Source organism: Ctenopharyngodon idella, chromosome 15, assembly GCF_019924925.1.
Source record: "Ctenopharyngodon idella isolate HZGC_01 chromosome 15, HZGC01, whole genome shotgun sequence".
Taxonomy (NCBI): Eukaryota; Metazoa; Chordata; class Actinopteri; order Cypriniformes; family Xenocyprididae; genus Ctenopharyngodon; species Ctenopharyngodon idella.
In genome coordinates, this window is record NC_067234.1 from 19,259,136 (window position 1) to 19,282,343 (window position 23,208).

The following is a 23,208-nucleotide window of genomic DNA, read 5'->3' on the forward strand; positions in this document are numbered from 1 at the left end:
AACTGCTGGACAGTAATGAAGTGAACATGAGACCTGAGGGTGAGTTTCCTGCCACAGTCCCCAACAATAATCTCACTATATCTGCAAAGCAGCACCACTAAACATCGTCTTCTTCTGTTCATCTTTTAATAGACGACATCTGCTGCCGATATGCAATTGGCCGTAAGCTGGGGCAAGGTGGATTTGGTGCCGTCTATGAAGGCACTCGTTTGGTGGATGGCCAGAAGGTTTGATGTTTTTTTACTTAGGAATACAACTTTATACAACACAAGCCATCTACCTGTATCATATATTCACTATTTAGGGCTCTTGATCTGATAGAACTTAAATTCTCACTTGGAATATATGATACGACCTCTACACACATTAATTGCTTTTTGTTTTGTCCATCAGGTGGCAGTGAAATTTGTCAAAAAGACAAAACACACGGAATGTATCAGCATTGTGAGTATAAGTGATTTTTCAAAAGACAAACTCACTCAAGACTGAGTTAAATCCCTGTTTAAAACCATCTGACATCATATAATGTTTCTTTCTTCCAGCCTGATCATCCCGAGCCCCTTCCCAAAGAAGTCGCTCTGACAATCCTGGCCAATAAAGGTCCAGCGACGGACATCATCAAGTTGCTGGACTGGCAGGATCAGCAGGACTTCTACGTCATGGTCCTCGAGCGTTTCTCGCACTGCATGGATGTGTCTCGCTTTGTGGAAAGAAACGGCGGCAGCGTCGACGAGAAGTTTGCTCGGCTCATCATGTGGGGGGCAACAATAGCCGCTGATGTGTGCTGTCGCCGGGGGGTTTACCATGGAGACATCAAATTAGAAAACCTGCTGATAGACTTTAAGAACCTCGAGGTCAAACTCATTGACTTTGGATGCGGCGATCTTCTGACAGAATCTGCCTACACGAGATTCTGTGGTGTGTATTAGTTCTCAAAACTCTTGTGAATCAGTGAACTCATGCTGCGGTAGAGACTCAAACTTGAGATCTCTTTCCTCCAGGCACAATGATGTACTGCCCTCCGGAGTACAGGATGAAGGGCGAGTTTCATGGAAAGCCGGCGACGGTCTGGACTCTGGGGATCCTCTTGTTCAGAATGCTGTGCGGATACTTTCCAGATACTTTCGACCTGTACAGGATCAATATGAACACCTGGTACAAACCTGGCTTGACAGAAGGTGATTTGTACAAGTACAATTATAATGCTAAACTTCATAGGCTTTATAGGAGATGGCTGTATAGATAATGCAGGAATTTGTCGGCTTTCTGACCTGAAGGTCTTAGAATAAGGATTCAGTAGAGCGGATGTAAAGTTTACGGTAATAATCAGACGTCTCTCCATCTTTCTGCACAGATTGCTGCCATTTGATCTGCTCTCTTCTGCAGCAGAAGCCTGAGTGTCGACCTGATCTGGAAAGGATCATTTACCACCAATGGTTTTAGGTACCGAGCCATGAGCTAGAAACTATTTAAGATGTATTTTGAACATCTCACCTGTTCTAAGTTTAATGAATTTAGGCAATAAAACTCATTTCTGTTTTTTGTTCCAGGTGTAAGATCACTCACAGCCACTCCAGAAGTGTCATCAGTTTAGAAAATCTCTTTCTGTTTGATGAAAAAATCCACCAAAAACAAGAGCTCAGGATGAGGACCAAAGCACTGAGATGGAAACATCCAGAAGTACCGATGGTAAATGAGAACATTGAACTTTATGTAGTTTCCTGGAGCTCTTTACATGAAAAAAATCACTTAATAATTTACACCTAAAAATGAGAAACTGGAACTTTCTCACCTCATTTCAGTTTTATTTGTTCCAGGTGTAAGAGCGGTCACTCCAGAAGTGTCATCTGTTCATCTGTGTGTCTGCGGGCTGAATCCAGTGGCGTCTCCATCCATCCACTTTAACCTCTTGCATCTTGCCTTGAAGCAGCAACATTAGCATCTGGCGATATTGCTTTCCGAAGGATGTGAAAATAAATAATTGTATTGTTGTAAATAATTTGAGAGTTGAGTTTATCTGAACAGAGGTTCCTGTCAGAGCCTTCACTCTGTCAGTAAGAGACTCTGATGTACTTGTCCTCTTGTTGTGCATCTGGACCGTTACTACTGTCTCTGTGATTAGTTTGATTATCAATAAAATGTGAACCGAATCTTGATGAAGAATGCTAAAATATTAGCCTTCTACAGGAGGAAAATATGGCACTTACCTGTTCAAGGAGGAAGCAAATTACCTGCCTGTATCATATGACTGATTTTTGCATTTGTCAGTATTGAGCATCGTTTTCTTTGATGTTGTTGCAGTGAGGCAAATTTGGTCTCGGTAGCACTTTATAATAACTCTTATTAATAACATTGACTCTCTTTTATTTATCTCTTGTTTTATTTATATATTTATGTTTTTATATGTATTTTAGTTTTTTTATGTGTTATTTCTTTTGCACTGGTCAGGGAAAATTTGTAATTGTCAATATTGGCAACTCTGTATAGAAAGTGCAATAGATTGAAACATGAAAAATGAATAAACATATATATACATCATCTACTGATCTGTTATGCATGTTTGTTGACAACATTTATTGGCATTTATTTGATACTTCAATAAACAAGAAATTTGTTATTAATGTTATTAACAAAAGTAAAATACAGGATGTCCTAAGATATTCTCTTTTGGAAGTCAGTGTTCTACATCACAAGATCAGAGATTCTGTCTTAGAAGTTGAGAATGTTATATTGCAATTTTAACTTTAATAATTAAAAAATGAAGACCAAGAGAATGGCAAAGCTGACTGATTTTACAGTATTGTCAAAAAACAATAATATGATAATCAATAAAAGTCACAACAAATGACTAAAAGATTTTTTTAAAAAAACAGTGATTCCTAAATCCTGTTTCTGGAGCTTCTCCAACATTGCACATTTTGTATGTTTCCCTAATCAAACATACCTGATTTAAGTTGGGGCTCCAGGAATCTCAGTAAAGCAAATAAATGACAAGCACATTTAATCATTTTTTCTTTAATTTTTTTTAACAGTTTCAAAGCGGGCAGGAGTGTGAGAATCTTGCAAATGGAATCACATCTTTGATATTGTGGAGTCCCAGAATGCACAGCAGGTACCTCTCAAATCCCATCCCAAAACCACCGTGGGGGACGGAGCCAAACTCTCTCAGCTGCAGATACCTTTCAATCACAAAGATGCTCTCTCAGAAGGCGTTTACACGACAACTAAAAACAGAAAACTTTAAATGTGTTTTGGCCGTTCATTTACATGACAACAGTGTTTTGGGGGTCTGAAAATGCAAACTTTTAAAAAAACAACGTAAATTTTTGAAAAAATTAACGTCATGCGTATCATGTGTTCAGTCTATAGGTGCGTAGTTTTTCTTTACAAAGTGACATCGCCAACTACTGGCCTGGCATGAATAATACAGCATTTTTAGTACACTGCTGTCATGTAAACGGACCCTCAGTCTGGAATAAAACTGGGTGAGCTGCAGAAATTGTTCTTCTGAACCTACCATTCATATGTGTCCTTTAATCCAGCCCTGTGAGAAGAGAGAAAACATGTAGGAGATGAGAGTGAACACAACCTAGTAAAACCTGTGAAATACATTTGTGAAAGTACAGTACTTGGCAGTGGTCAAAAAGGATTTACAAACGACTTTTGAATTGATCCCTTCTTGTGAACTCACATATGTGGATTCGGACGGCAATTCAATTACTACACGATCTTGGCGTTTGTCAAAAACATTATGTAATTTGACCAGGAATTTTTATGAGGGTTGTTGGGAAAAAAAAAACAAAAAAAAAAACACTGACATTCTGGATTCGGACGGCAATAAAAATCACAGACTACTGGCCCCTGTAAATGTTGAAATTATTTTTTTATCAACCCCAAACTTTTGAACTGCAGTGTATCAATGTCTCAAACATTTACAGCATATATTATATTTTATTACGTATTACAGTGTGAAGAGACTCTTACTGTGCTAGTCGTTGGCTCAGAAGTTCTAGTCTCTCTTCTCTCAGGGATCCACCACAAAGCTCCCCGACTTCAGGCACCAAGAGGTCTACGGCAGCCGCCTGTCCAAAAAAAAAAAAAAAAATCATCAGGAATGATTGAAGGAGCAGTGAGCAAAGAAGATAGGCCTCATGGACATGCTGAACTCATGTCATATCATCTTTACCCCATTTGATTTTTAGCATTTACTCTAGGCTTTAAACACATAATATAAACATATTTAACATTATCACATAGATTAGCTGGTTTATGAAAAGTCCTTGAGTAAAACTCGTGGCAGGAGTAAGAGTAAGAGCTCATTCTTACAGTGTGCTTGGGCTGGTCCTGGTTGTCTCGGGCATAGAAAGGCTTCAGCTCATAGGGATAGTTAATGACAAACACTGGGACGTTTCCACAATGTTTCACTAGGAACTTCTCATGTTCTGTCTGAAGATCACAGCCCCACTAATGTAAAGCATATGTCAAAGAAAAGCAGAATAGATACTATATTCAATATATAGAAAACAAAAAATATTCTCAAACTGAATTATACACTACCACTGAACAGTTTGGGTTGGTACGATTTTTTAAACGTTTCTCTTATGCTCACCAATTTGATCAAAAATAAGTAAAAACAGTAATATTGTGAAATATTATTACAATTTAAAATAACTCTTTTCTATTTTAATATATATTTTAAAAAGTAATTTATTCCTTTGATGAAAAAACTGACTTTTCAGCATCCTTGACAGCCTTCAGTGTCACAGGATCCTTGAGAAATCATTCAAATATGCTGATTTACAGCTCAAAAAACATTTTATTACATTTTATCAATGTTGTGCCGCTTCATATTTTTGTGGAAACCATGAAACAGCATTTATTTGAAACAGAAACCATTTGTAACATTAAACTGTCACTTTTAGTAAATTAAATGCTGAATAAAAGTATTACTTTCTTATTTACCCCAAACTTTTGAATGATAATGCACTATACATGAAATGCGTGAAATGTACATCTCTATATACAGTAACTATTTAAAACACAAACATATGCTGTAATTTACTTGCCTCGGTGCTGAATGTAAAGTTCTGTGAACTGCTCTTTAAAATGTCTATCGCCTCAGTGTAAGAAATGCTGTAGAAAGCAAATATAAGTTGATTTAAAAGAGTGCAATAAAAATGTATGGCTCACAGATCTCACAGTTACACAATCAAAAATGACAATTAATTCATTCATTATTTTTGAAAGAATTCTTACTTGTAACAGCTTATATTCAGCCTAATCCCAAGCTCAATGCCTATTTTGAAGAGTAAAAGGATTTAATTGAACTGAAATATAATACGTACATATTAAATTTTCTTTTCAACATGAGATCCACTTGGTCCTGAGGATGTTCAAAAGAGTTGAAACAGAGTTTATTACAGCCATTATGGTGGAGAAACTCTCAATGCTCTTATAAAAGCTCCTTCCATAAGAAACAATAGTATTGTTTGTCATACCCTGTGTCCTGGTGCCATATATTTGTGAAATAACTCTACATCTTCTGCGCAATGGGACAGCACATGCTCTGTGGTCGCCTTGAATAAATTCTCCATTACCTGGAGAAGTATAGTATAGTATAATTTTATTTAATGCCATGTCAGCATCTGAGGCTATTTTCATGGCAAAAACTCAATTACAAAAATAAAAATATCACATAAATACAATAAAAACCAAGCAAACAAACAACACAGCAAGTAATATTATACAAGATTTTTTAAATTAACATACGATAAAAGTTGAGTGCATATTCATGTATACATTGGATTAATTTTAATAACTTTAATGTTACCCCCAACACTGATGTACACAGTATCAAATCCATTTAAAACCACAATCAGTTGCTTGATAGTGCATGTAATTGAATGAGTGAGGAGTTTTCTACCTTCATCAGGTCATCCAGTGACTCAGTGAAGGCAATCTCTGCCTCTACCATGTAAAACTCTGCCAAGTGTCTCCTGCTTTGTGAGTTCTCCGCTCTGAACGTAGGGCCGAATGTGTACACTGCTGAAAAAGCCCTACAACAGACAACCAGCAATCACAAAATAGTTTAGCATTCACATTTAGCTAATGATTCTCATTAAGTTACAGATCTGATTTACCATAAATACATTTTGTAATGACTACTCAATGCCACAACTAAGTAATGTTTTTCAATTATTTTCATTAGGGGCTTTTCTCAGCAAAATTGATATGCAGTACAACTTTTGAATATTGATACATGTGTACAACTAGTTTTTGACTTTACCCTGCCATCACCTCCAGGTGCAGCTGTCCTGAGACTGTTAGATAAGCTGGCACTGAGAAGAAATGTGGGTTTGGGTCATCTGAGTCATTTTTATCACCTGCAGGCTTCAGAGAACACAAATAACAATCAGTTACCATAGATTCAAACAGGAATTACTTGTAACTTGTTGCTACAACGAAGGAATACATCCTAAAGTATGCAAATGATCTAAATCTGAGTTGTACCTCAACTTGGAATAGTTCTCCAGCTCCTTCACAGTCATTTGAGGTGATTACTGGCGTGTGTATCTGCACATAACCGTTATCCTGTAACAGCAATTAACACAATGAATCTATAAGAGAGGTGTTCACATACAAGCTGTGTGAGAATTATATTTTCATTAATTTGCATGTATAAATTATACAGGATTTACATTTTTATAGAATTAATTAAAGAATGATAATTCATTCTGAATGAAATTATGGTCCCATCAGAAAACTTTAGTTAATGCATTAACGAACATTAAAGGTGCAGTAAGCGATTTCTGAGAAACACTGTTGATATTTGAAATCAACCTACACAAACACACCCCTCCCTTCATTGCTCCACCCCCGGAACAATGCAAGAGTGGATGTCTCTTTATCATAGCAGAAGCAAAGCAAAATAATGCTTCATGAAAAATAAAGTCAAGATGACGAACGGACTACAAGGAAGAACAAAAAATGAACACACAATACAAAGAGTATATACAAGCTACAAGCAATAGTTGGTTGTTAGTAACCAGCAGCTCCAGACACACAATGTCCTGTTACTACAGCTAACATTACAACAACAGCATATCTTGATTCTGTGAAACAGCAAACCAATGTTACACATGAATGAAGCAGAAACAACGCAAGCTCTGCATCCATTTTCAGGCCTTCCCGCTTCGGTCTCTCCAGCTCTGGAAAGCTTTTCTAATATTAACACGAGTCCGAAAGCTCTTGCCTGATCATAACCCTTCGTCTGATCTTTTCTCTTTTTGTAATGTCTCTCAGCCATCTCTCTTTCTACAGTCTTTCTTCAAATCTCCCTCTTGCTCACTCTCTCTTCTCGCCCATTGTGAGTGGACACACCCCCTACTGCTGATTGGCTCACTCTCTCTCCTCCCCCATCATTAGTGGACACACCCCCTACTGCTAATTGGCTACAAGTGTGTTGTGCTGCTTGGTCCGATCCACTTTTAACAGCGTTTCTCAGAAATTGCTTACTGCACCTTTGACTATCTCTGAGCAATACAATTGTTATAGTATTTACTGATATTTGTTAACGTTAATACAAATGTTCATTTTTAGCTCATGTTAGTTCAGGTACATAACATATAAACAGATACAACTTTTGATTTTCACGATGTATCAGTAAATCTTAAAATTAACATGAAGGTTAATATGTGCTTTAGAAATACTTTTCATTTTTAGTTCATGTTTACTAATGTAGTTAACTAACGTTAACAAATGAAACCTGATTGTAAAGTATTAACAAATATGTAATATATAAAGGATGCATTAAATTGAACAAGTGACAGTAAAGACATTAATGTTACAAAAGATTTCTATTCAAAACAAAAGCCTTACAATCATTAAAGAATATTGAAAAATGCATCATGGTTTCCATAAAAATGTTAAGCAGCACAACTGTTTTCAACCATGATAATATGTAATGTCTCTTGAGCAGCAAATCATCATATTAGAATGATTTCTAAAGGATCATGTGACACTGATGATTGAAGTCATGAAAATTCAGCTTTGATCACAGGAATAAAACATATATTTTATTTTAAAATATATTAAAATAAAAAAACTTTTATTTTAAATTTGAATAACATTTGCAGTAATCAAATGCAGTTTAGTGAGCATAAGAGACATCTTTCAAAAACAAATCTTACTGCCCCCAAACTTTTAAACAATAGTGACTTTAATACCCTGAAGAATGACTGGATAGCAGTTGAAGCCTCACTGCGTATCCTGAGCAGGGAGCTGAAAGCATTTGTTCGGCATCTGAGGTGAGGATACTGCCTGACGTACTCCAGAGAATGACGCTCCTTGATCTTGAAAGGAAAGTCCTAGAGCAGACAATACAGGGTCACTATAGCAAGTGTGACCTATTCATGACTTTATATAAATCACTTTTCATCTCACTGATTCAATTTCGATGTAAAGACTCACCACAGGATTGCATTCTCCAACCACTTCAATGCGCTGAGCTTGTAACTCCACATTCTGCCTCTTACTTGGGCTCTTCTCTAAGGTGCCAGTGATGTCAACAGCACAGCCAAATGTGAGGTCTCTTGACAAGAAGGGAGGATATATCAAGAATACACATCTACAATGGCCCAAAAAGTATTTGAACACATAAAAATGTCATTTTCTTGACCATATTTGCAATTAAAAGGCAATTTTTAGTAGATATACGAGTTCCCTTAAAGTTCATACAGGCGTCATGATCTACAAACATTTGTATTGACATCACATACTTGATGTCTTAAAGGTACACTATGTAACTTTATTTGTTCAAAATTAACAAAAATTTAAATAATGAGACAATACATCATCAGTCCTTCTTCCAAAACATGTTTTGTCTTACCCTGATTCACTATGGTAAGCCTGTTATAAGTGTTTATATTTCAGACCTGACGGGATGGTACATACGTCTCGGGAAATTGCGTCATGAAGAGCCGAAGCACAACCAAAACAATGCATGCAGCTTTGTTTTTAACCACTAGAGGGCCACTAAAGTTACATAGTGTACCTTTAAATTGGAACAGTACATATTGTTTAATCATTTAAAACCTCATTTTGTAAAATTTGCTTGAAAAGTATGCTTGTGCTTAAATGTCATTCAAATAAATGTCATTTGGATTGTTATTTTAATGCAATGACATTCATACATCTTTGTGTGGCTTAAGTGTCTAAATAACCTTTGAAGTTGCTGTATATATCAAGATGTTCATGACATTTTAAATATTAATACATAGTCATTCAAGCTCAAAGACATGCACAACTGCACATGAACAGAAAAGCACCTGGTATTCAGGTGTGAGCCGGCAACAACCTGTAGAGGTTGCAATGAACTTCCATCGTTCACATGTAAGAAGAGGTTGTCTTTCTGTGGCCTGACAGATCGAACCCAGCCCTGCAGGAACAGCATACATGTTAACATATGAAATGACCAATTTGACATTTTTTTTTTACCCTTTTACTACTTAAATTTGTCCATTAACAATATCTAACAGTGTATACCAGTGTTGCTGTAATATCATTGAGATACTTTTATAGTTTTTGTTTTTATATGTTTTAATAAATTTGGTTTTTTTTTTCATTTTTATTAGTTTTAAAAATTATATATATATATTTTTATTTTTTTTTTTTTTTTTTGCTTAAGTATTTTTGCTTTTTTTTTCAGTTTTAGTTATTTTAGTACATTAAGTTAAACTAAATGAAACTGAGAAATGATGCATTGTTAACTAGGTGAAATAATTTTTTTTATTTAATTTTTTTTTCCCGGTTAACATTTATTTCAAGTACAAAAAAACTAAAATGAAAACCCATAAATCATAAATATAAACACTCAGGTTTATACATATTTCACCAACCAACAAAAGTGATTTCCACCACATCTCAAATTATGTATTTTCTGAACATTTTTGGAGTAAAAAGCTTCCTCTGACAGTCGGATTTGTTAGTATGTATCCTAAATATACACTCAAATAATATTTTACATTTTAGGATAATTTTACAGGTCGACTGGAAATGTAAAATATTATAATATTATGTAGCAATAATAAATGAGCGGATGGTAAAAATGTTTTCAAAGATAGTTTTAATGTGATCTCCACATATAGGAAAAGAAAAATAAACTATTAGCTTAAACAAAAATAAACCCAAGTTGAAGAAACACCTTAATTTTGGATAGTGTCCTTACCTGTATTCTAACATTTGATCCCGTCTCTTTGCTTGCGAGCGCATCGGATACTGTCATTTTCTTGGACAACATGCGACTGCAGTGTCGTTGAAAGACTTTTGAGCTACATCTGCAGAATAATGATGTGGTGAAGGCAGGAATCCGCTGTAATGTGAGCAACATCATGTCTAATGAGTGTGAGCGCGCGGAGAGATTCAGCACTGTGTTGCTCTCTGCTACTTCCGCTTTGAATGATGGTGCAGTTCACGTCCAGTAAATATGATATAATGTTATTTTTTATAATGTGTGGTGATAAAACTCATCCACTTCTACAACAGCTCAATCGGTTAGTCTCGTCGGTCTGTTTTGACATTCATGCTGCTCTCCACGCGCTTCCTGAAATCGAATCAACGTCATGAGCAACGTAACATGTACGTAGCATCCCATTGGTTGAACTTTGACAGGCGCAATAGATTAGTAATAAAGTGTCCGAATCATTTCCACGAATCATTTAATAGAACCGGTTCAAAAAAAGATTTAGCAAGAAAATAAATATTTATTTATTTATTCCCTTCCTGGCTTACATGGATTACATATTACATTTCAGTAGCGCCATATGTAGCCACATATGGCTGTTTATTACGATTTTAATAATACAGCGATTATTGTTCTCGGAATTTCACAAAATCAAGCATTTCAGAAGGTAACAGAAGCTCATACTTGTGTATGATAGCAACAGGTTTGGCAGGAAGATGTTTAAAATTTAAATCTCCCAGCATGCCTAAAAAAATGCCCGTATAACGATACTAATAAAGATACAGTTCTAAAAAATAATTCTAAATATAAACTTTCAGAACGATTTTTTTCCAGCTGATGAATGATAAAAACATTGACAGCCAATCAGAATCCATTCAGCTTTAAAGCGCTCGAACATTTAAAGGGGTAGTTCACCCAAAAATGAAAATTCTGCCATCATTTGCTCCCCCTTATGTTGTTCCAAACCTGTATAAATTTCTTTGTTCTGCTGTACATAAAGTAAGATATTTGGAAGAATGTTTGTAACCAAGCAGATCTCGCCCGCCATTGACTACCACAGTATTTTTTTTCCTTAATATGGTAGTCAATGGGTGGCGAAATCTGCTTGATTATATTCTTCTAAATAACTTTGTGTTTAGCAGAACAAAGAAATTTATACAGGTTTGGAACAACTTGAGGGGAAGTAAATGATGACAGAATTTTTTTTTTTTTTTTTTGGTGAACTATATCTTTAAACTGCGGCAGACAATAAAACTGCAGCGCGCGCTTAGAATAAACGTCATCGTTGTATTAATATAGTTATCGTTATGGTTATATTTATAGTTATCTTTCTTGGTGTGAACGGGCCTTAAGCCATACAATCTTTTAAAGGCTTTTATAAAGGGCAGATGTGCTGTAGGTATCTAAATAGGCATTTTTTCTATAGTGAATATAATTTTTCCATGTATGCTTGATTTCTTTCAAATCCTTATCCAGTAAAATATTGGAATGGTCACGGCAATTTATTGATCATAACAACAACAACAACAACAACAACAAAGCTCATCTATAACAATGGTGCATCATGAAGTGCATTTCATGTAAATTATAGCCTACAAATAATTTCATTGAATCTATTTTGTATGTATTTTACTGTATTTATTTATTTAAAATAATCATATGGCACACAGAATCTATTCCTGTAGTAGACTTAAGTTCAGAAACATGATTCTAGATTCATATTCACGCGGAACCATATCTTTTCCACTAGATGGCGCTGTAACTCCATCAGTCCGCTATGCAGGAGTCACAAGAGCAGCCTTTCACAAGACAAATCTATTTAATTACTTATTTATTAGCTCAGCATCTTCAGCAGTGAATTATTAATGCAGGTTTAGGGTCTCCGTGGACTGCATCTCACCAAAGGCAATGCTAATGTTATTTTTACGGCATGTTATATAATTGTATTTATCTGTGTGCCTTTGTTTGCTTTTTGGTGAAATTCAATTTTACAGCAGATTTTATGAATCTGTGATGCATTAGCTAATGTTTTAACCTACAGAAAAGGATTATAACTGTCAGCTGTTCGTTCCTTTCAGTTATAGGGCTATTTATTTCAAATTCCAACACCTACGTAATATTATCTGTCTGTATTTATTGTGTATGCGTGCAAAATGATAAAGAGAGACATTGTGTAGTCAAGTTCAGGGGCATCATTATTTCTCTGTTTCTTGGCCTCAATCAATATGTGATTAACCAACACAAACATGGATCTTGTTTTAAAAGCTGGGAGCTCAGCAGTGTCCTCGCCTCTCTCCTGACTGACTCAAGCTGTATTGACCCTTAATTCAAGCGGCTTATCATCAGTTCCTCCGCAGCTCACGTTATGCATGTGCACCGTAAGCAGCATTGATTTCACGTCACGCTGCTCGTTTAGTTCTGATGAAGCCAAAATAGTGAAGTCATCTGAAGGGAAAGACTTTAGATGCCTCTCGCCCCAAACCTGACAGTGATCAAAACAGCGTCTGCTGAGAGAAGCCTTTTGTAACCTCAGCGTTTCATCAGTTTGGTGATGTTCTGTTGTCCACTGCATTGACACTGAACAAAGCAGATCTTGCCCCCATTGACTACCATAGTATTTTTTTTTTCCCTACTATGAGGCGAGATCTGCTTGGTTACAAACATTCTTCCAAATATCTTCCTCTGTGTTTAGCAGAACAAAGAAATTTATACAGGTTTGGAACAGCTTGAGGGGGAGTAAATGAAAAAGAATTTTCATTTTTGGGTGAACTATTACTTTAAGCACAAAAATGTGTAGGCCCACTCCAAGCATGCCGCATAAATCCTGAAAGTGAAGCCAAAGCGTCTCGATCGCCCCCAGGTGGTTGGTCCCAGTAGGTCATAAACCCTGGTCAAAACAATTAAATTACACTTCAAATAATTTTTTTCCAAAGTTGGTTTCTGTCATTTTATGTAGTTTTTATCATGTTGATGTAAGTTCATGTGTTCGTTTTTTAAAATAAATTTGGTTTTAGTTAGTTATTTGTTGTTTAAAAACGAGGGTGTGACGTCATGATTGACAGCTGCAATCGACAGTTTCTCTGAGCAAAGTAGTCACTGAGGTAGCAACGGACTTTTCTCGAGATTATCGGGAGGAGATTGGAGCTTTAACCTTAATTTCTACATAACTGTTTATTTCACATCGACATAATAAGCTGTTCTGCAGTAAACTGTACTAAACGATTTTGCGGGAGTGTGGGCGGGGCCTTGATAGCGCGCGGCTCTACTTCATGCTTGCTACTGCGCAGAATCGGGTGCCGACTTCACTACTGCGCAGACTCAGGTCCCAAATCAGTACAAGATTTCAGCGCCATATTGGGACATAGAGTACCTCAGGGATGATGTGTTTTTGTAGGCCAACCCGGAAGTTAGCGGCGCACGGGTTCCCTCAATCGAAAGCCAATGCATTTTCCCCATAGACTTTTGGAAAATAGCAAAAATTAAGCTCTGTGTTTAACAAAAGGTTATGACACTTACACGTTTTGTCTATCAAGATAATCTTTACAAGTTAACACAACATTTATACATTTTGAAGCCTAAATAAAGTCGTCAGATATAAAAAGCTAACAGTAGGCTATAAACGGACTACAGCACACCATGGTCGCGGATCAACGTCACCACCACCAAGCTTCCTCAAACTTTATTAAGAAAACAACTTTATTTAAAAACATGCTCGCTGATTATGATCTGCGCTGTGTATGAATACTTACCCACTTTTTCATGAGAAATACTGTCCAAATGTCCTGTTTGTCATGATGACGTCTAAAGTCCCCGCCAAAGGAAGTAGTCCCTTTTAGCAATTTGTTAGCAACCGCCGTTTTTAAGACACAATAAAGGTTTAAAAAATCACAAGCGGGTTATAACTGGTGTGTTTTATGTCATAGATCAAAACGTGAACATATTTAGAGGCTTTGTTAACCACAGACCTTATTTCAGGCGATTTAGCAAAAACCCATTCAAAGAACCCATAGACTTCGGGACGATGGAACCGGAAGTCCTAAAATGTTAACTTGCTTCCGGGTTTTGCCTACAAAAACACGTCATCCTTTTTTTTTTTTTTTTTTTTTTTTGCAGTCTATGGCCTACACAAAAAGAATGAGAAGAAAAACAAATGCATTTTGAATAATAATATAAATCACTAGTTTAAAGGCCCCATGAAAACAAAATTGGAGTTTTGTTAGCTTTGAGACCATGTATATGAGCTTCCCAACTTTTTTTTTTTTTTTTGGTTAATTAAGTTGAAATGCTTATAGTCAACAGAATGTCTAAAGGGGATCATCAAAATAAAGTGTACCCTATTATTATTTTATTCTTTTGACAAACATAATTTTTAACTGCAATTTTAGTTTGAAAGCAAATACAAAATCTTTCCAGGCTGAATTCAGAAGACTATGAAAAAAGTAATACAAAATTATACAGAATTATACTTGTTTCCACCGTGAATACTCGGCAAGACAGATTTTTTTGAAATACTGTAATTCTGTTTATGTGTTTCGGGATCGCACGCTGTCTGAGGCGTCTTTGTGCGTGCGCTTCGGATCTGTCAGTCAGTGCGAGTAAGATCATTTTGTTTACGACAAAACACATTATCAGCATGAGCTTGAAAATCGCATTTCATTGGTTCAGACCCATGCCATTGAGAATTCGCTATGAATATTCACAAAGTTGGAATGCTATTCTTTAAAACGATACCAAACTTGTGCTGAGGAAGCACCAGTCGAGAAGCAAGCAGAGAAAACTGCATTTTTCATGGTCAAAGGAAAGGTACCCCTCTCAGAAAACAAACAAATAAAGATACTTTTAGATGTTTAATTGATATTTGGAGCATTGGCATGGCTAGGCTAGGGCTTAATGAACTAATTTTTGTGAAAAAATTTACATTTTTCAGTTGTTTTGTCTGTAGCTCTATATTAGCCAGTACGCGTTCCGGCTCATTTTGCCAGCACAGATCATATCCAGCAGAACCCATATATATATATATATATATATATATATATATGGGTTCTGAAGGAAGTTCTTGCTAAATGGCACAAAACATTCCAGGACAGAAACATTCACTTGAAAGGAAAGAATAACAAAGGCAGCAGAGAACAGCGAGTGCGCTAGTCCTATTGATCTTATGGAATTGTCACTGCTTAATGTTTCATGAGCTTACCTAGACAAATCCTTCAGGAGCGGCCCAATATCTTTACAGCAGCACCTTAACTCCCACATATCAATTTGTCCCTTTGTTTGCGAGAAGCTGATAAGGGAAAGTGGGTCTTCAATTCGCCGATTACACTGATTTCTCTCTAATACGTCTTGCTCTTTTTCCTGTCAGCTTTTCATCATCAGAAATAGCTGGATCGAGCATGCTTTGACCGTTTTTAACCCACAGCATTTGAAACATCTTTTTTATGAAAGAGTGGTAAAATTCAAATACTGAGCTTGTTATTTAAAATATCATGAGGCGAAAGTTTAGTATTCAGAGTGTGGATAGGGTTTGTGCCATTTATATCACTGAATCTTGCCTAAAAACTCTCATCTGACCACAAAACATCTTCCACAATAAACTTGGTCATTATTATGCAAAATCTACTTATGCTTTCACATGGATCTCTGTGAGAACCAGCTTCTTTTGTGCCGCCCTCTCAAACAGGTCAGTGTTACGCAGAGCTCTTGATATGGTTGACTGGTGCACCTTTACTCCATTCTCTGGTGACCCTTGACCTCTCACAAGTCTCCTTTGAGATCTTTTTGCAGACATTTCGGTCTGTACTTTCTTTCAAACGCTCTTCAGTTCTCTTTTTCACAGCTTTCCTGCAGGTTACACCCTTTATAATGACCTCCAAACTTTGTTTTTTATATCATACTGTGGTGGTTATTTTAATAACTCACAAATAGAGGTCAAATGTAAGGCAACTGTACCCTCATTAAGGCAATTTTTCATCTATATGAAAGGAGTGCTTCTGTAAGGCAGAGAAAAAGTACTTTTACAAACAGCAAATGTATACAGAGGGGTTCAAAAGTCTACAATGAAATACTTGAAAATGAATGAAAATAAACAAAGAAACATTATTGTGTAAATTGAAAGAAAATTTCACAGTACAGTAAGTAAATTAGTGATCTAAATGTTTTTACAGAAGGTCAGATGTTCTACTGAAGCACAAGATGCTCTTTGAGAAATGATTCTGGAGAACACAATCATCAATGGATTGTTATGCTGAAAATGATGGAAAACACTGTACTGAATTAAATAAATGTGAATTTCCTGAAGTGAACTGAAATGAAAAATTATTTTAATGCAACACTGATTTATGTTCTAACTAAAATGATACGGTGAGGTTCAAACTGTATAATTTTGAGTTAACGTTTTTCTAGCATAAACCAATGTCACATTAAAATAATTTTGCATTTCATTATTTAGAAATAAAAATATCACAGAGAACTACATTTTTTTCCCCAGGATTTGTAGTTCAGTAATTAGCTCTGTAGAAAATCACATATAAAATACTAAACTATTGAAGTTTTGAGGGTTTAAAGATTCACTGAAGTGATTTGATGAATACATTTTCTTTTCTGCATTTTCCACTTAATTGTATTGAATGTGCACTTGTAGTGTACTTAAAATCTTAAAAAAAAAAAAAAAAAAAAAAAAAAAAACTGTACTTGCAGAGTAGAGTGGGGGAAAATGCCCCCCAACCATTTTTCCCAAAATAATCACTATTGATTGAGTCAAGATACATTTTTGTTGTTGCTATGGTCTACGTTGACATGAGTGATGCAGAAGTATTTACTGCGAAGCTTTTACTGGCGACGTACTTGAGAGAAAACGGATTTCACGTTAAGTGATCTAATTTTCAGCAGTAAGAAAATAAGTGTTTTAAAGCTTGATGTTTTGCAGAACATCACTGTTATATATAATGTGAGAATAGTAAGGCCTGTAGTTAGGAAGTACATGTAATAATATATTTATATTTTTTAGAATGACATAACTTTTTTTTTTTCAAACACTGTCTGTGGGGTAAAACGCCCCCAGCCATGAGGAGTAAAACAAGCCCTTCTCACTGTCATAATTACTGTAGTTACTCTGTTCTGAGCATCAAATCCTTTGCTTTTACATCAAATGTAATATAACGAGGTGGTTGAATAAAAATATTTGGACTTTATATTTAAAAATTACCTCAAGTTAGCATCAGCTAGCTAGTTAGCTAGCATCAGCTGACAATGCTTTTCAAATAGTCTATTATAACTGTGTAATTCATAATTTTGGTTATGGTTAAGAAGACTTCATTACTGATTTAGTTTATTTTAGTTGTGATGGTAATAATAGTAGTAGATTTTGCTGTAAATGTATAAAGCAAATTGTTTTGACAGAGTGGGGGCATTTTACCCCACCTGTGGCCCCCTTGATACAAATTTATTTTTTGCTAAAAATCTAATAACATGAAAGCTCTGGACATTTTTCATACTTGGTTTATAATTTATGTAATTGTCAGTAAAACTATGATAACTATTCTGGACATATTTAACTTTTGTTTCATAGAAAAAAATACAAAGTCCTTAAGGGGGGCGTTTTCCCCCACTCTACCCTACAGTTTTCATATACTGTTGAAATAAAATGCCACTTAAGTGTTCTTAAACTGTTAGGGTACGATATACAAATACGATAGAGTTTGGTAAAAAACAATCTTAAATGTAATGTATTGTTTAACGAAATCCAGACCATGGCCCATGGTCTGTGCACGGCGCGCGTTCATGACACTCGATTATCGCCGCAGTTCACTTCGACTCACCCAGAAAAATCACACAAGTTGTGAGAAATCAAACCTAAAAAACGCAACATGAAATACAACACCTGGAAATACTTTCTTCACAGAGTTGAATATCTCCAGGCCGGAACTACCGTTGTCAGATGACAGTCAGAATGACCGTTGACAGATGTGAACGCGATACCTTTTTATTGCGACGAACACAACAGATATTCACCTCAGAGAAGAAAGGCAGTACATGGATTGTATTTCATGTCGTGCTTTTCGTCGCGTAGCCGTGCAGAGAAGACCAACGGTCAAGGTCAGGATTTTCGTTAAATAATACATTATTATTATTATTATTATTTTTAACCAAACCTTTCGTATACCCCAGAACACTTGTAATATATGGCACGTGTCGCGTTGGATTCAGTGATTCTTTGTCTTTTTTTAGCGAGCGAGACATTTTTTTTAATTCTCCTTTTGTGGTCCGAAAAGGAAAGAAGGGCGTAGGCCTACATCATTAGAGCAACACAATGGTGAGTAAATGATGATGAATTTTAAAATGAATTTTACTTTTGTAGGATGAACCAACTCTTTAATGACGGAGTTAAATTTTTTTTTTTTTTTTTTGGATGAGCTATACTTTTATGTCAAGGTCCGGTCATTAACAATCACTGTTAGCTTGTATTCATCCAACAGAGAGGCTAAAATCTGTATTTTGATTAAGAAAAACTTAACATATCAGAGGAGTTCAAGATAACATATGCATCTGTTGCTGCCAGCCCTTCACAGAGAGTCAAGAACAGATTGTTGCTGCTGTCGGTATAAGGGTGGGTTTGCTTAAAGCATAACAGCACTGTGGCATTGCTCTTATTTACAGCACCATCATGCTCTCATGCCATATGCCCTCGTGTTAGACTGGGAAAAATATGCCGTACATAACGCTCTGTGAGCTTTTGGCAGAGAGAAGCTTGAAGAAGGTCTTAAGGTGAAGGAAAAAGACATCGCCTTTAGAAACAACGCCACCGAGATAACAAGGTCACAACAATAACATCAAAGCAATTAGAATATGAATGATGCAAGCGCTATCCATAAAACACTATTAATTTCTCTAAGGATAAAACTTTGTTGATGAGGGGAAAATATTGCAGATTTTAGGGGTCGTTTACATGACACCATTTTCAACTAAAAACGGAAAACTTTTTTTGTGTTTTGGCCATTCATTTACCCATCAATGGCATTTTGGGGCCTGAAAATGCAAATATTTGAAAACGGGTTTCAAGTGCAAGTTTTTGAAAATGAGTAAAGTTACCGTCTCCGTGTAAATTGCAAAAACGCAAATGTGTGAAAACGGTGACGTCATGCGCATGTGTATTATGTGTTAAGTCTATAGGTGCGTAGTGTTTCTTTACAAAGTGACATCGCCATCTACTGGCCTGACATGAATAATACAATGTTTTTAGTCATTTCTGCAGATCCGTGTGAACGGAGATTGTTTTGGCAATGTTGCCGTCTGTACATGGAAAATCTTTAGTACTTTGTTGTTGTGTAAACGTACCCTTAGGAGGGGCTGATATGTACGGAAGCTTGTTTCCACCACAGAATAAATAAATAAAAAGTAATTGCAACTTTTTATCTCACAATTTTTTTCTCAGAACTGTGAGATATAAACTCCCAATTGAACTGAACTGAACTGAATTGTGATTTATAAAGTTCAAATTGTGAGATGTAAACAACTGCGAGATAAAAGTCAGACACAATTCTGACTTTCTAACTCGCAATTGCGAGTTTACATCTCCCAATCTCCAATCAAAATTATGCGATGAAATGTCACAATTACCTTTTTTATTCTTTATTCCGTGGTAAAAACAAGCTTCCTTACAGACAACTTGTGCTTCTCTAAAATTATATGCCCACTTGGTTTAATATTGTGTTATCTAATGCAGTGACATTCATTTTAAGTGTGTCTGCACTGTCCAAATGCTTTTTGAGGCCACTGTACACCACACACACACACACAAACAAACACACACACACACACACACACACACACACACACACACACACACACACACACACAAGCAGTAAGCAACATCATGTATACCAAGTGCTCACCCTCAGTGGACAGCCCCACACATATTCATGAGTAATTGCCTCTATTTATAAGACAAGACCCACACCTCACTAATTAGCCCAAATATAAATTACAGAGCTTTGGCCTTCACCAGAGCTTAATTTGAAGAGTACCCTCAATTCACATGTGAAATATGTTAACTAAAGGTAGAGCTGTTGGCAAAACTGCATCTTGGCCCAATTTTATATTTAGTAATAGGCACAAACATCATTCTTTTTGTAGTAATGGTATTACAGTAATTCAATTATAATTTAAGTGATGTTTGTGTAGTGAATCAAAACTCAGCTTTCTAAAGTAGCATCCAAACTGAACTGGAACATAAGTGACTGATCTGGAACACTCTATATAGGCTCATACAAATAGCGCACCTCACACGTAGCACAAGAAGAAGACTTACAATGGCTTCAATGGAGTGCAACAGTGCCTGTCCACTTTTTCAAGACTTTGGTTCCCATGGGGATTTTAAAATAGAGTCTTTGTTGAAGAATTATAAGCCATAAACCAAACCAACCAGCTACAAGGTGAATTACATTACAAATTTTCAATTTGAATCAAAAAAGTTTTTGAAAATCTGACAAAAAGACAAAGGTTAAATACTTTGTATAATGGTGTTAATGAGGAAAAGAAGCATTGTGAGCGACATAAATAAAAACTCTGGAAATATAAAACTACTGATTTTAAGATGCTGATTATAGAAACATATTTCACATTCATTGCAAAATATGCATATGCATACAAATTTAACTCGTTCCCCACCACTGACAGAATTTTCCGTCATAAAGTTGGGTATTGTTTGAATTTTAAAGATTACGATTCTGCTTATCGATTCTTATTGATTGCCAGTTTTGATTCCATTATGGTAAAAAAAGAAAAAAAAAATGAAGTCAAACATTTAGATATCAAATATATTTAGTATTCTGTCTTTTTGCAAAACATTCTGTTGTAGTTTGTTCATAACATGAACAAAAATCAGCAGCCTAAACAAAGAACAACTAACTAATAAACTAGACTAACTAATATATATTTCAAAAATTATTAAAGACAAGTAAACAATCAGTAATACAACAAGAACAAATAAGCAAATTACCAATAGTTCAAAGTTAACAATGTTCAGAAATTGAAATCAGGTGTAAAATAACACTGCATGATAGTTTTCTTTTTATAAATAAAATATAGATTAATCCGTATTAGTTACAAATGTTTTTCATTCAAGATCACTGAGTGATTTTCTTTTTCTTTTGTTCTTAGATTAAGAGTAATGACATAGACAGCAGCAGGTTTATTAGGCTGCTGTCACTTTAACTCCTGACGCACGGATCCAATATACTGTTACACATGCATTTTCTTTCTCAGCTGTTTGCGTTCACTTAAGACATAACCGACTGTGATTTTTACTTCCGGAAACTTTTACTTCAACACAATTTCATGGCAATTAATAACCCAGTGGCAGTTAGGTTTAGGGGAGGACCTTCATGCTGACTTTTTCAAAAAATCGTACATTTTCATATGATTCACAAATATATACAAAATCGCCACCTCGTAAAGTAGTTATGTTTGATTGAAATTGAGTTGGACTGTTGCACTTTATGTAGTGCTGCAGTGATGACGTATTTTTGAAGACAAAAACCCAATAGGATTTTTCCATAGGCTTTTGAATTGTTGCAAAAAATAAGCTCTGTGATCAACAAAGGTTTATGATACTTACACGTTTTGTCCACGAATTTTCACAAATGAACACAAATTTTATGAATTTTGAAGCCTAAATACAATCGCCATAAATAAAAAGCTAACCTTAGACTGAAGTCGGCTGCTCGACTTTAACATCACCACCACCAAGCATCGAAAAACATTTTCCCTGAAAGTCAGAGTTATAATACTTTGCAAGAGCACTCATTTCTGGGTTTTGGCCTACAAAAATACATCATCCCTGCAGCACTCTCTAGAGTTTGCCATTAGCATGTTGCTAAGCTAACAACATGATACTCTAAAAAACATAAAAATAGATCGCATATAGAAATATTGGGTATTGCAGTCCATGTTGTGACTATGCTGAACTATATTTATTGTAATTGCTTCGTCCAGGAACTTGGATGATTTTTTTTACACTGAAATTCTTTATGAATATCTTTTGTACATTTGGTACCCTTAGTGGTGAGAGCTCATGCTCCTGAATAGTTGGCTACACTAGTATTTGGAACAGAGCCTGAGAATATCCCTGAAAGATAATCCTGAAAACCTCAGTGATGTCTGAATCTGAATAAGGCTTTGTTCCAAAACTATAGTGAACTAATGGTTTACACTTAAAACATTTTTAGCTTAGCAACATGCTAACCATCAACAACTGAAATCTGCTCTGATTCGAGTCTCTTGTGCGGTTGATTTGAAGAGCACTATTTGTGTGATGTGTGGGCGATAAGAGAGTTGCTCAGTTAGAATGCAGATGCCTGTGTAGGCAGAAAACAGTCGGGCAGCTCGCTAGGTTTTGAAACAGAGCCTATATGCAGTTAGAATTGGGTTTAATACTTGGAAGGAACCATTTAAATGACAGAATGTAACTTCAGAGCCGCCTGGGGCCTTTTAAGGTTTTATTATTTCTTATTTTTATTAGCCAAATTATATTATTTTATTAGAAATGAGGTAATATATGCTATGGTGAAATTCAGATCAAATTTCAAGGTCTTTGCTACAGTTATTCATTTCAATAACCCTTCTATCCTTACAGGATATGCTATGCTAGAAAAAAAAGTGTCTGAATCTTTTTCATGCTCATAGAAATTGAGCTTAATGGAGACTGATAGGACCATTTCTGAACTGAATATGAAAATGCTAACTGTATTAATAGTACCATATTTTAATCTCATATATGCAGTGAACTTTGGAAATAGCAGCTCTTGGGCTCTGCAGTGGCAAACCTCCTCGCAAATGGAAAAAAGTGATGTATCAGAATGAGCGTAATGGGTATTTAAAACCCCCTGTGATCGTGGACAGGTATCTTAACAGATTTTCTTCCAAAACCACACATGATTTTTGACTTGCGCATATTCTCAAATAGGCCATGCTTG

At 35.7% G+C, this 23,208-nt stretch overlaps 1 protein-coding gene and 1 pseudogene across 2 annotated transcripts; one reads left to right on the forward strand and one right to left on the reverse strand.

The window, feature by feature from the left end:
* The first annotated feature begins 26 nt into the window (after positions 1 to 26).
* Positions 27 to 2,145, forward strand: LOC127495574 (serine/threonine-protein kinase pim-3-like; annotated as a pseudogene).
* Positions 2,146 to 2,999: 854 nt separating this feature from the next.
* Positions 3,000 to 10,656, reverse strand: nars2 (asparaginyl-tRNA synthetase 2, mitochondrial). 2 transcript variants are annotated; one of them, XM_051863708.1, is made up of 14 exons: positions 10,226 to 10,656; positions 9,327 to 9,436; positions 8,470 to 8,626; positions 8,226 to 8,366; positions 6,511 to 6,591; positions 6,287 to 6,390; positions 5,924 to 6,056; positions 5,499 to 5,597; positions 5,346 to 5,383; positions 5,067 to 5,133; positions 4,327 to 4,464; positions 3,985 to 4,082; positions 3,518 to 3,544; positions 3,000 to 3,179 (listed from the first exon to the last, which is right to left on the reverse strand). In XM_051863708.1, the coding sequence occupies exons 1-14, from the start codon at positions 10,388 to 10,390 to the stop codon at positions 3,035 to 3,037; spliced, it is 1,503 nt and encodes a 500-aa protein (XP_051719668.1). In that variant the 5' UTR covers positions 10,391 to 10,656; the 3' UTR covers positions 3,000 to 3,034. The 2 variants fall into 2 exon arrangements, with proteins under 2 accessions (XP_051719668.1, XP_051719670.1); XM_051863710.1 differs by having other exon boundaries at positions 8,470 to 8,590; positions 10,226 to 10,655.
* Positions 10,657 to 23,208: the final 12,552 nt, after the last annotated feature.

What these genes read in the sequence shown, in the direction of transcription:
- nars2 (XM_051863708.1), bottom strand. Translation starts at nt 10,390, where the DNA reads ATGATGTTGCTCACATTACAGCGGATTCCTGCCTTCACCACATCATTA. An exon ending in ATATGGCACCAGGACACAGG is followed by an intron (nt 5,384 to 5,498) that starts GTATGACAAACA and finishes GAACATCCTCAG; the next exon opens with GACCAAGTGGATCTCATGTT. An exon ending in ACTTTACATTCAGCACCGAG is followed by an intron (nt 4,465 to 5,066) that starts GCAAGTAAATTA and finishes GCTTTACATTAG; the next exon opens with TGGGGCTGTGATCTTCAGAC.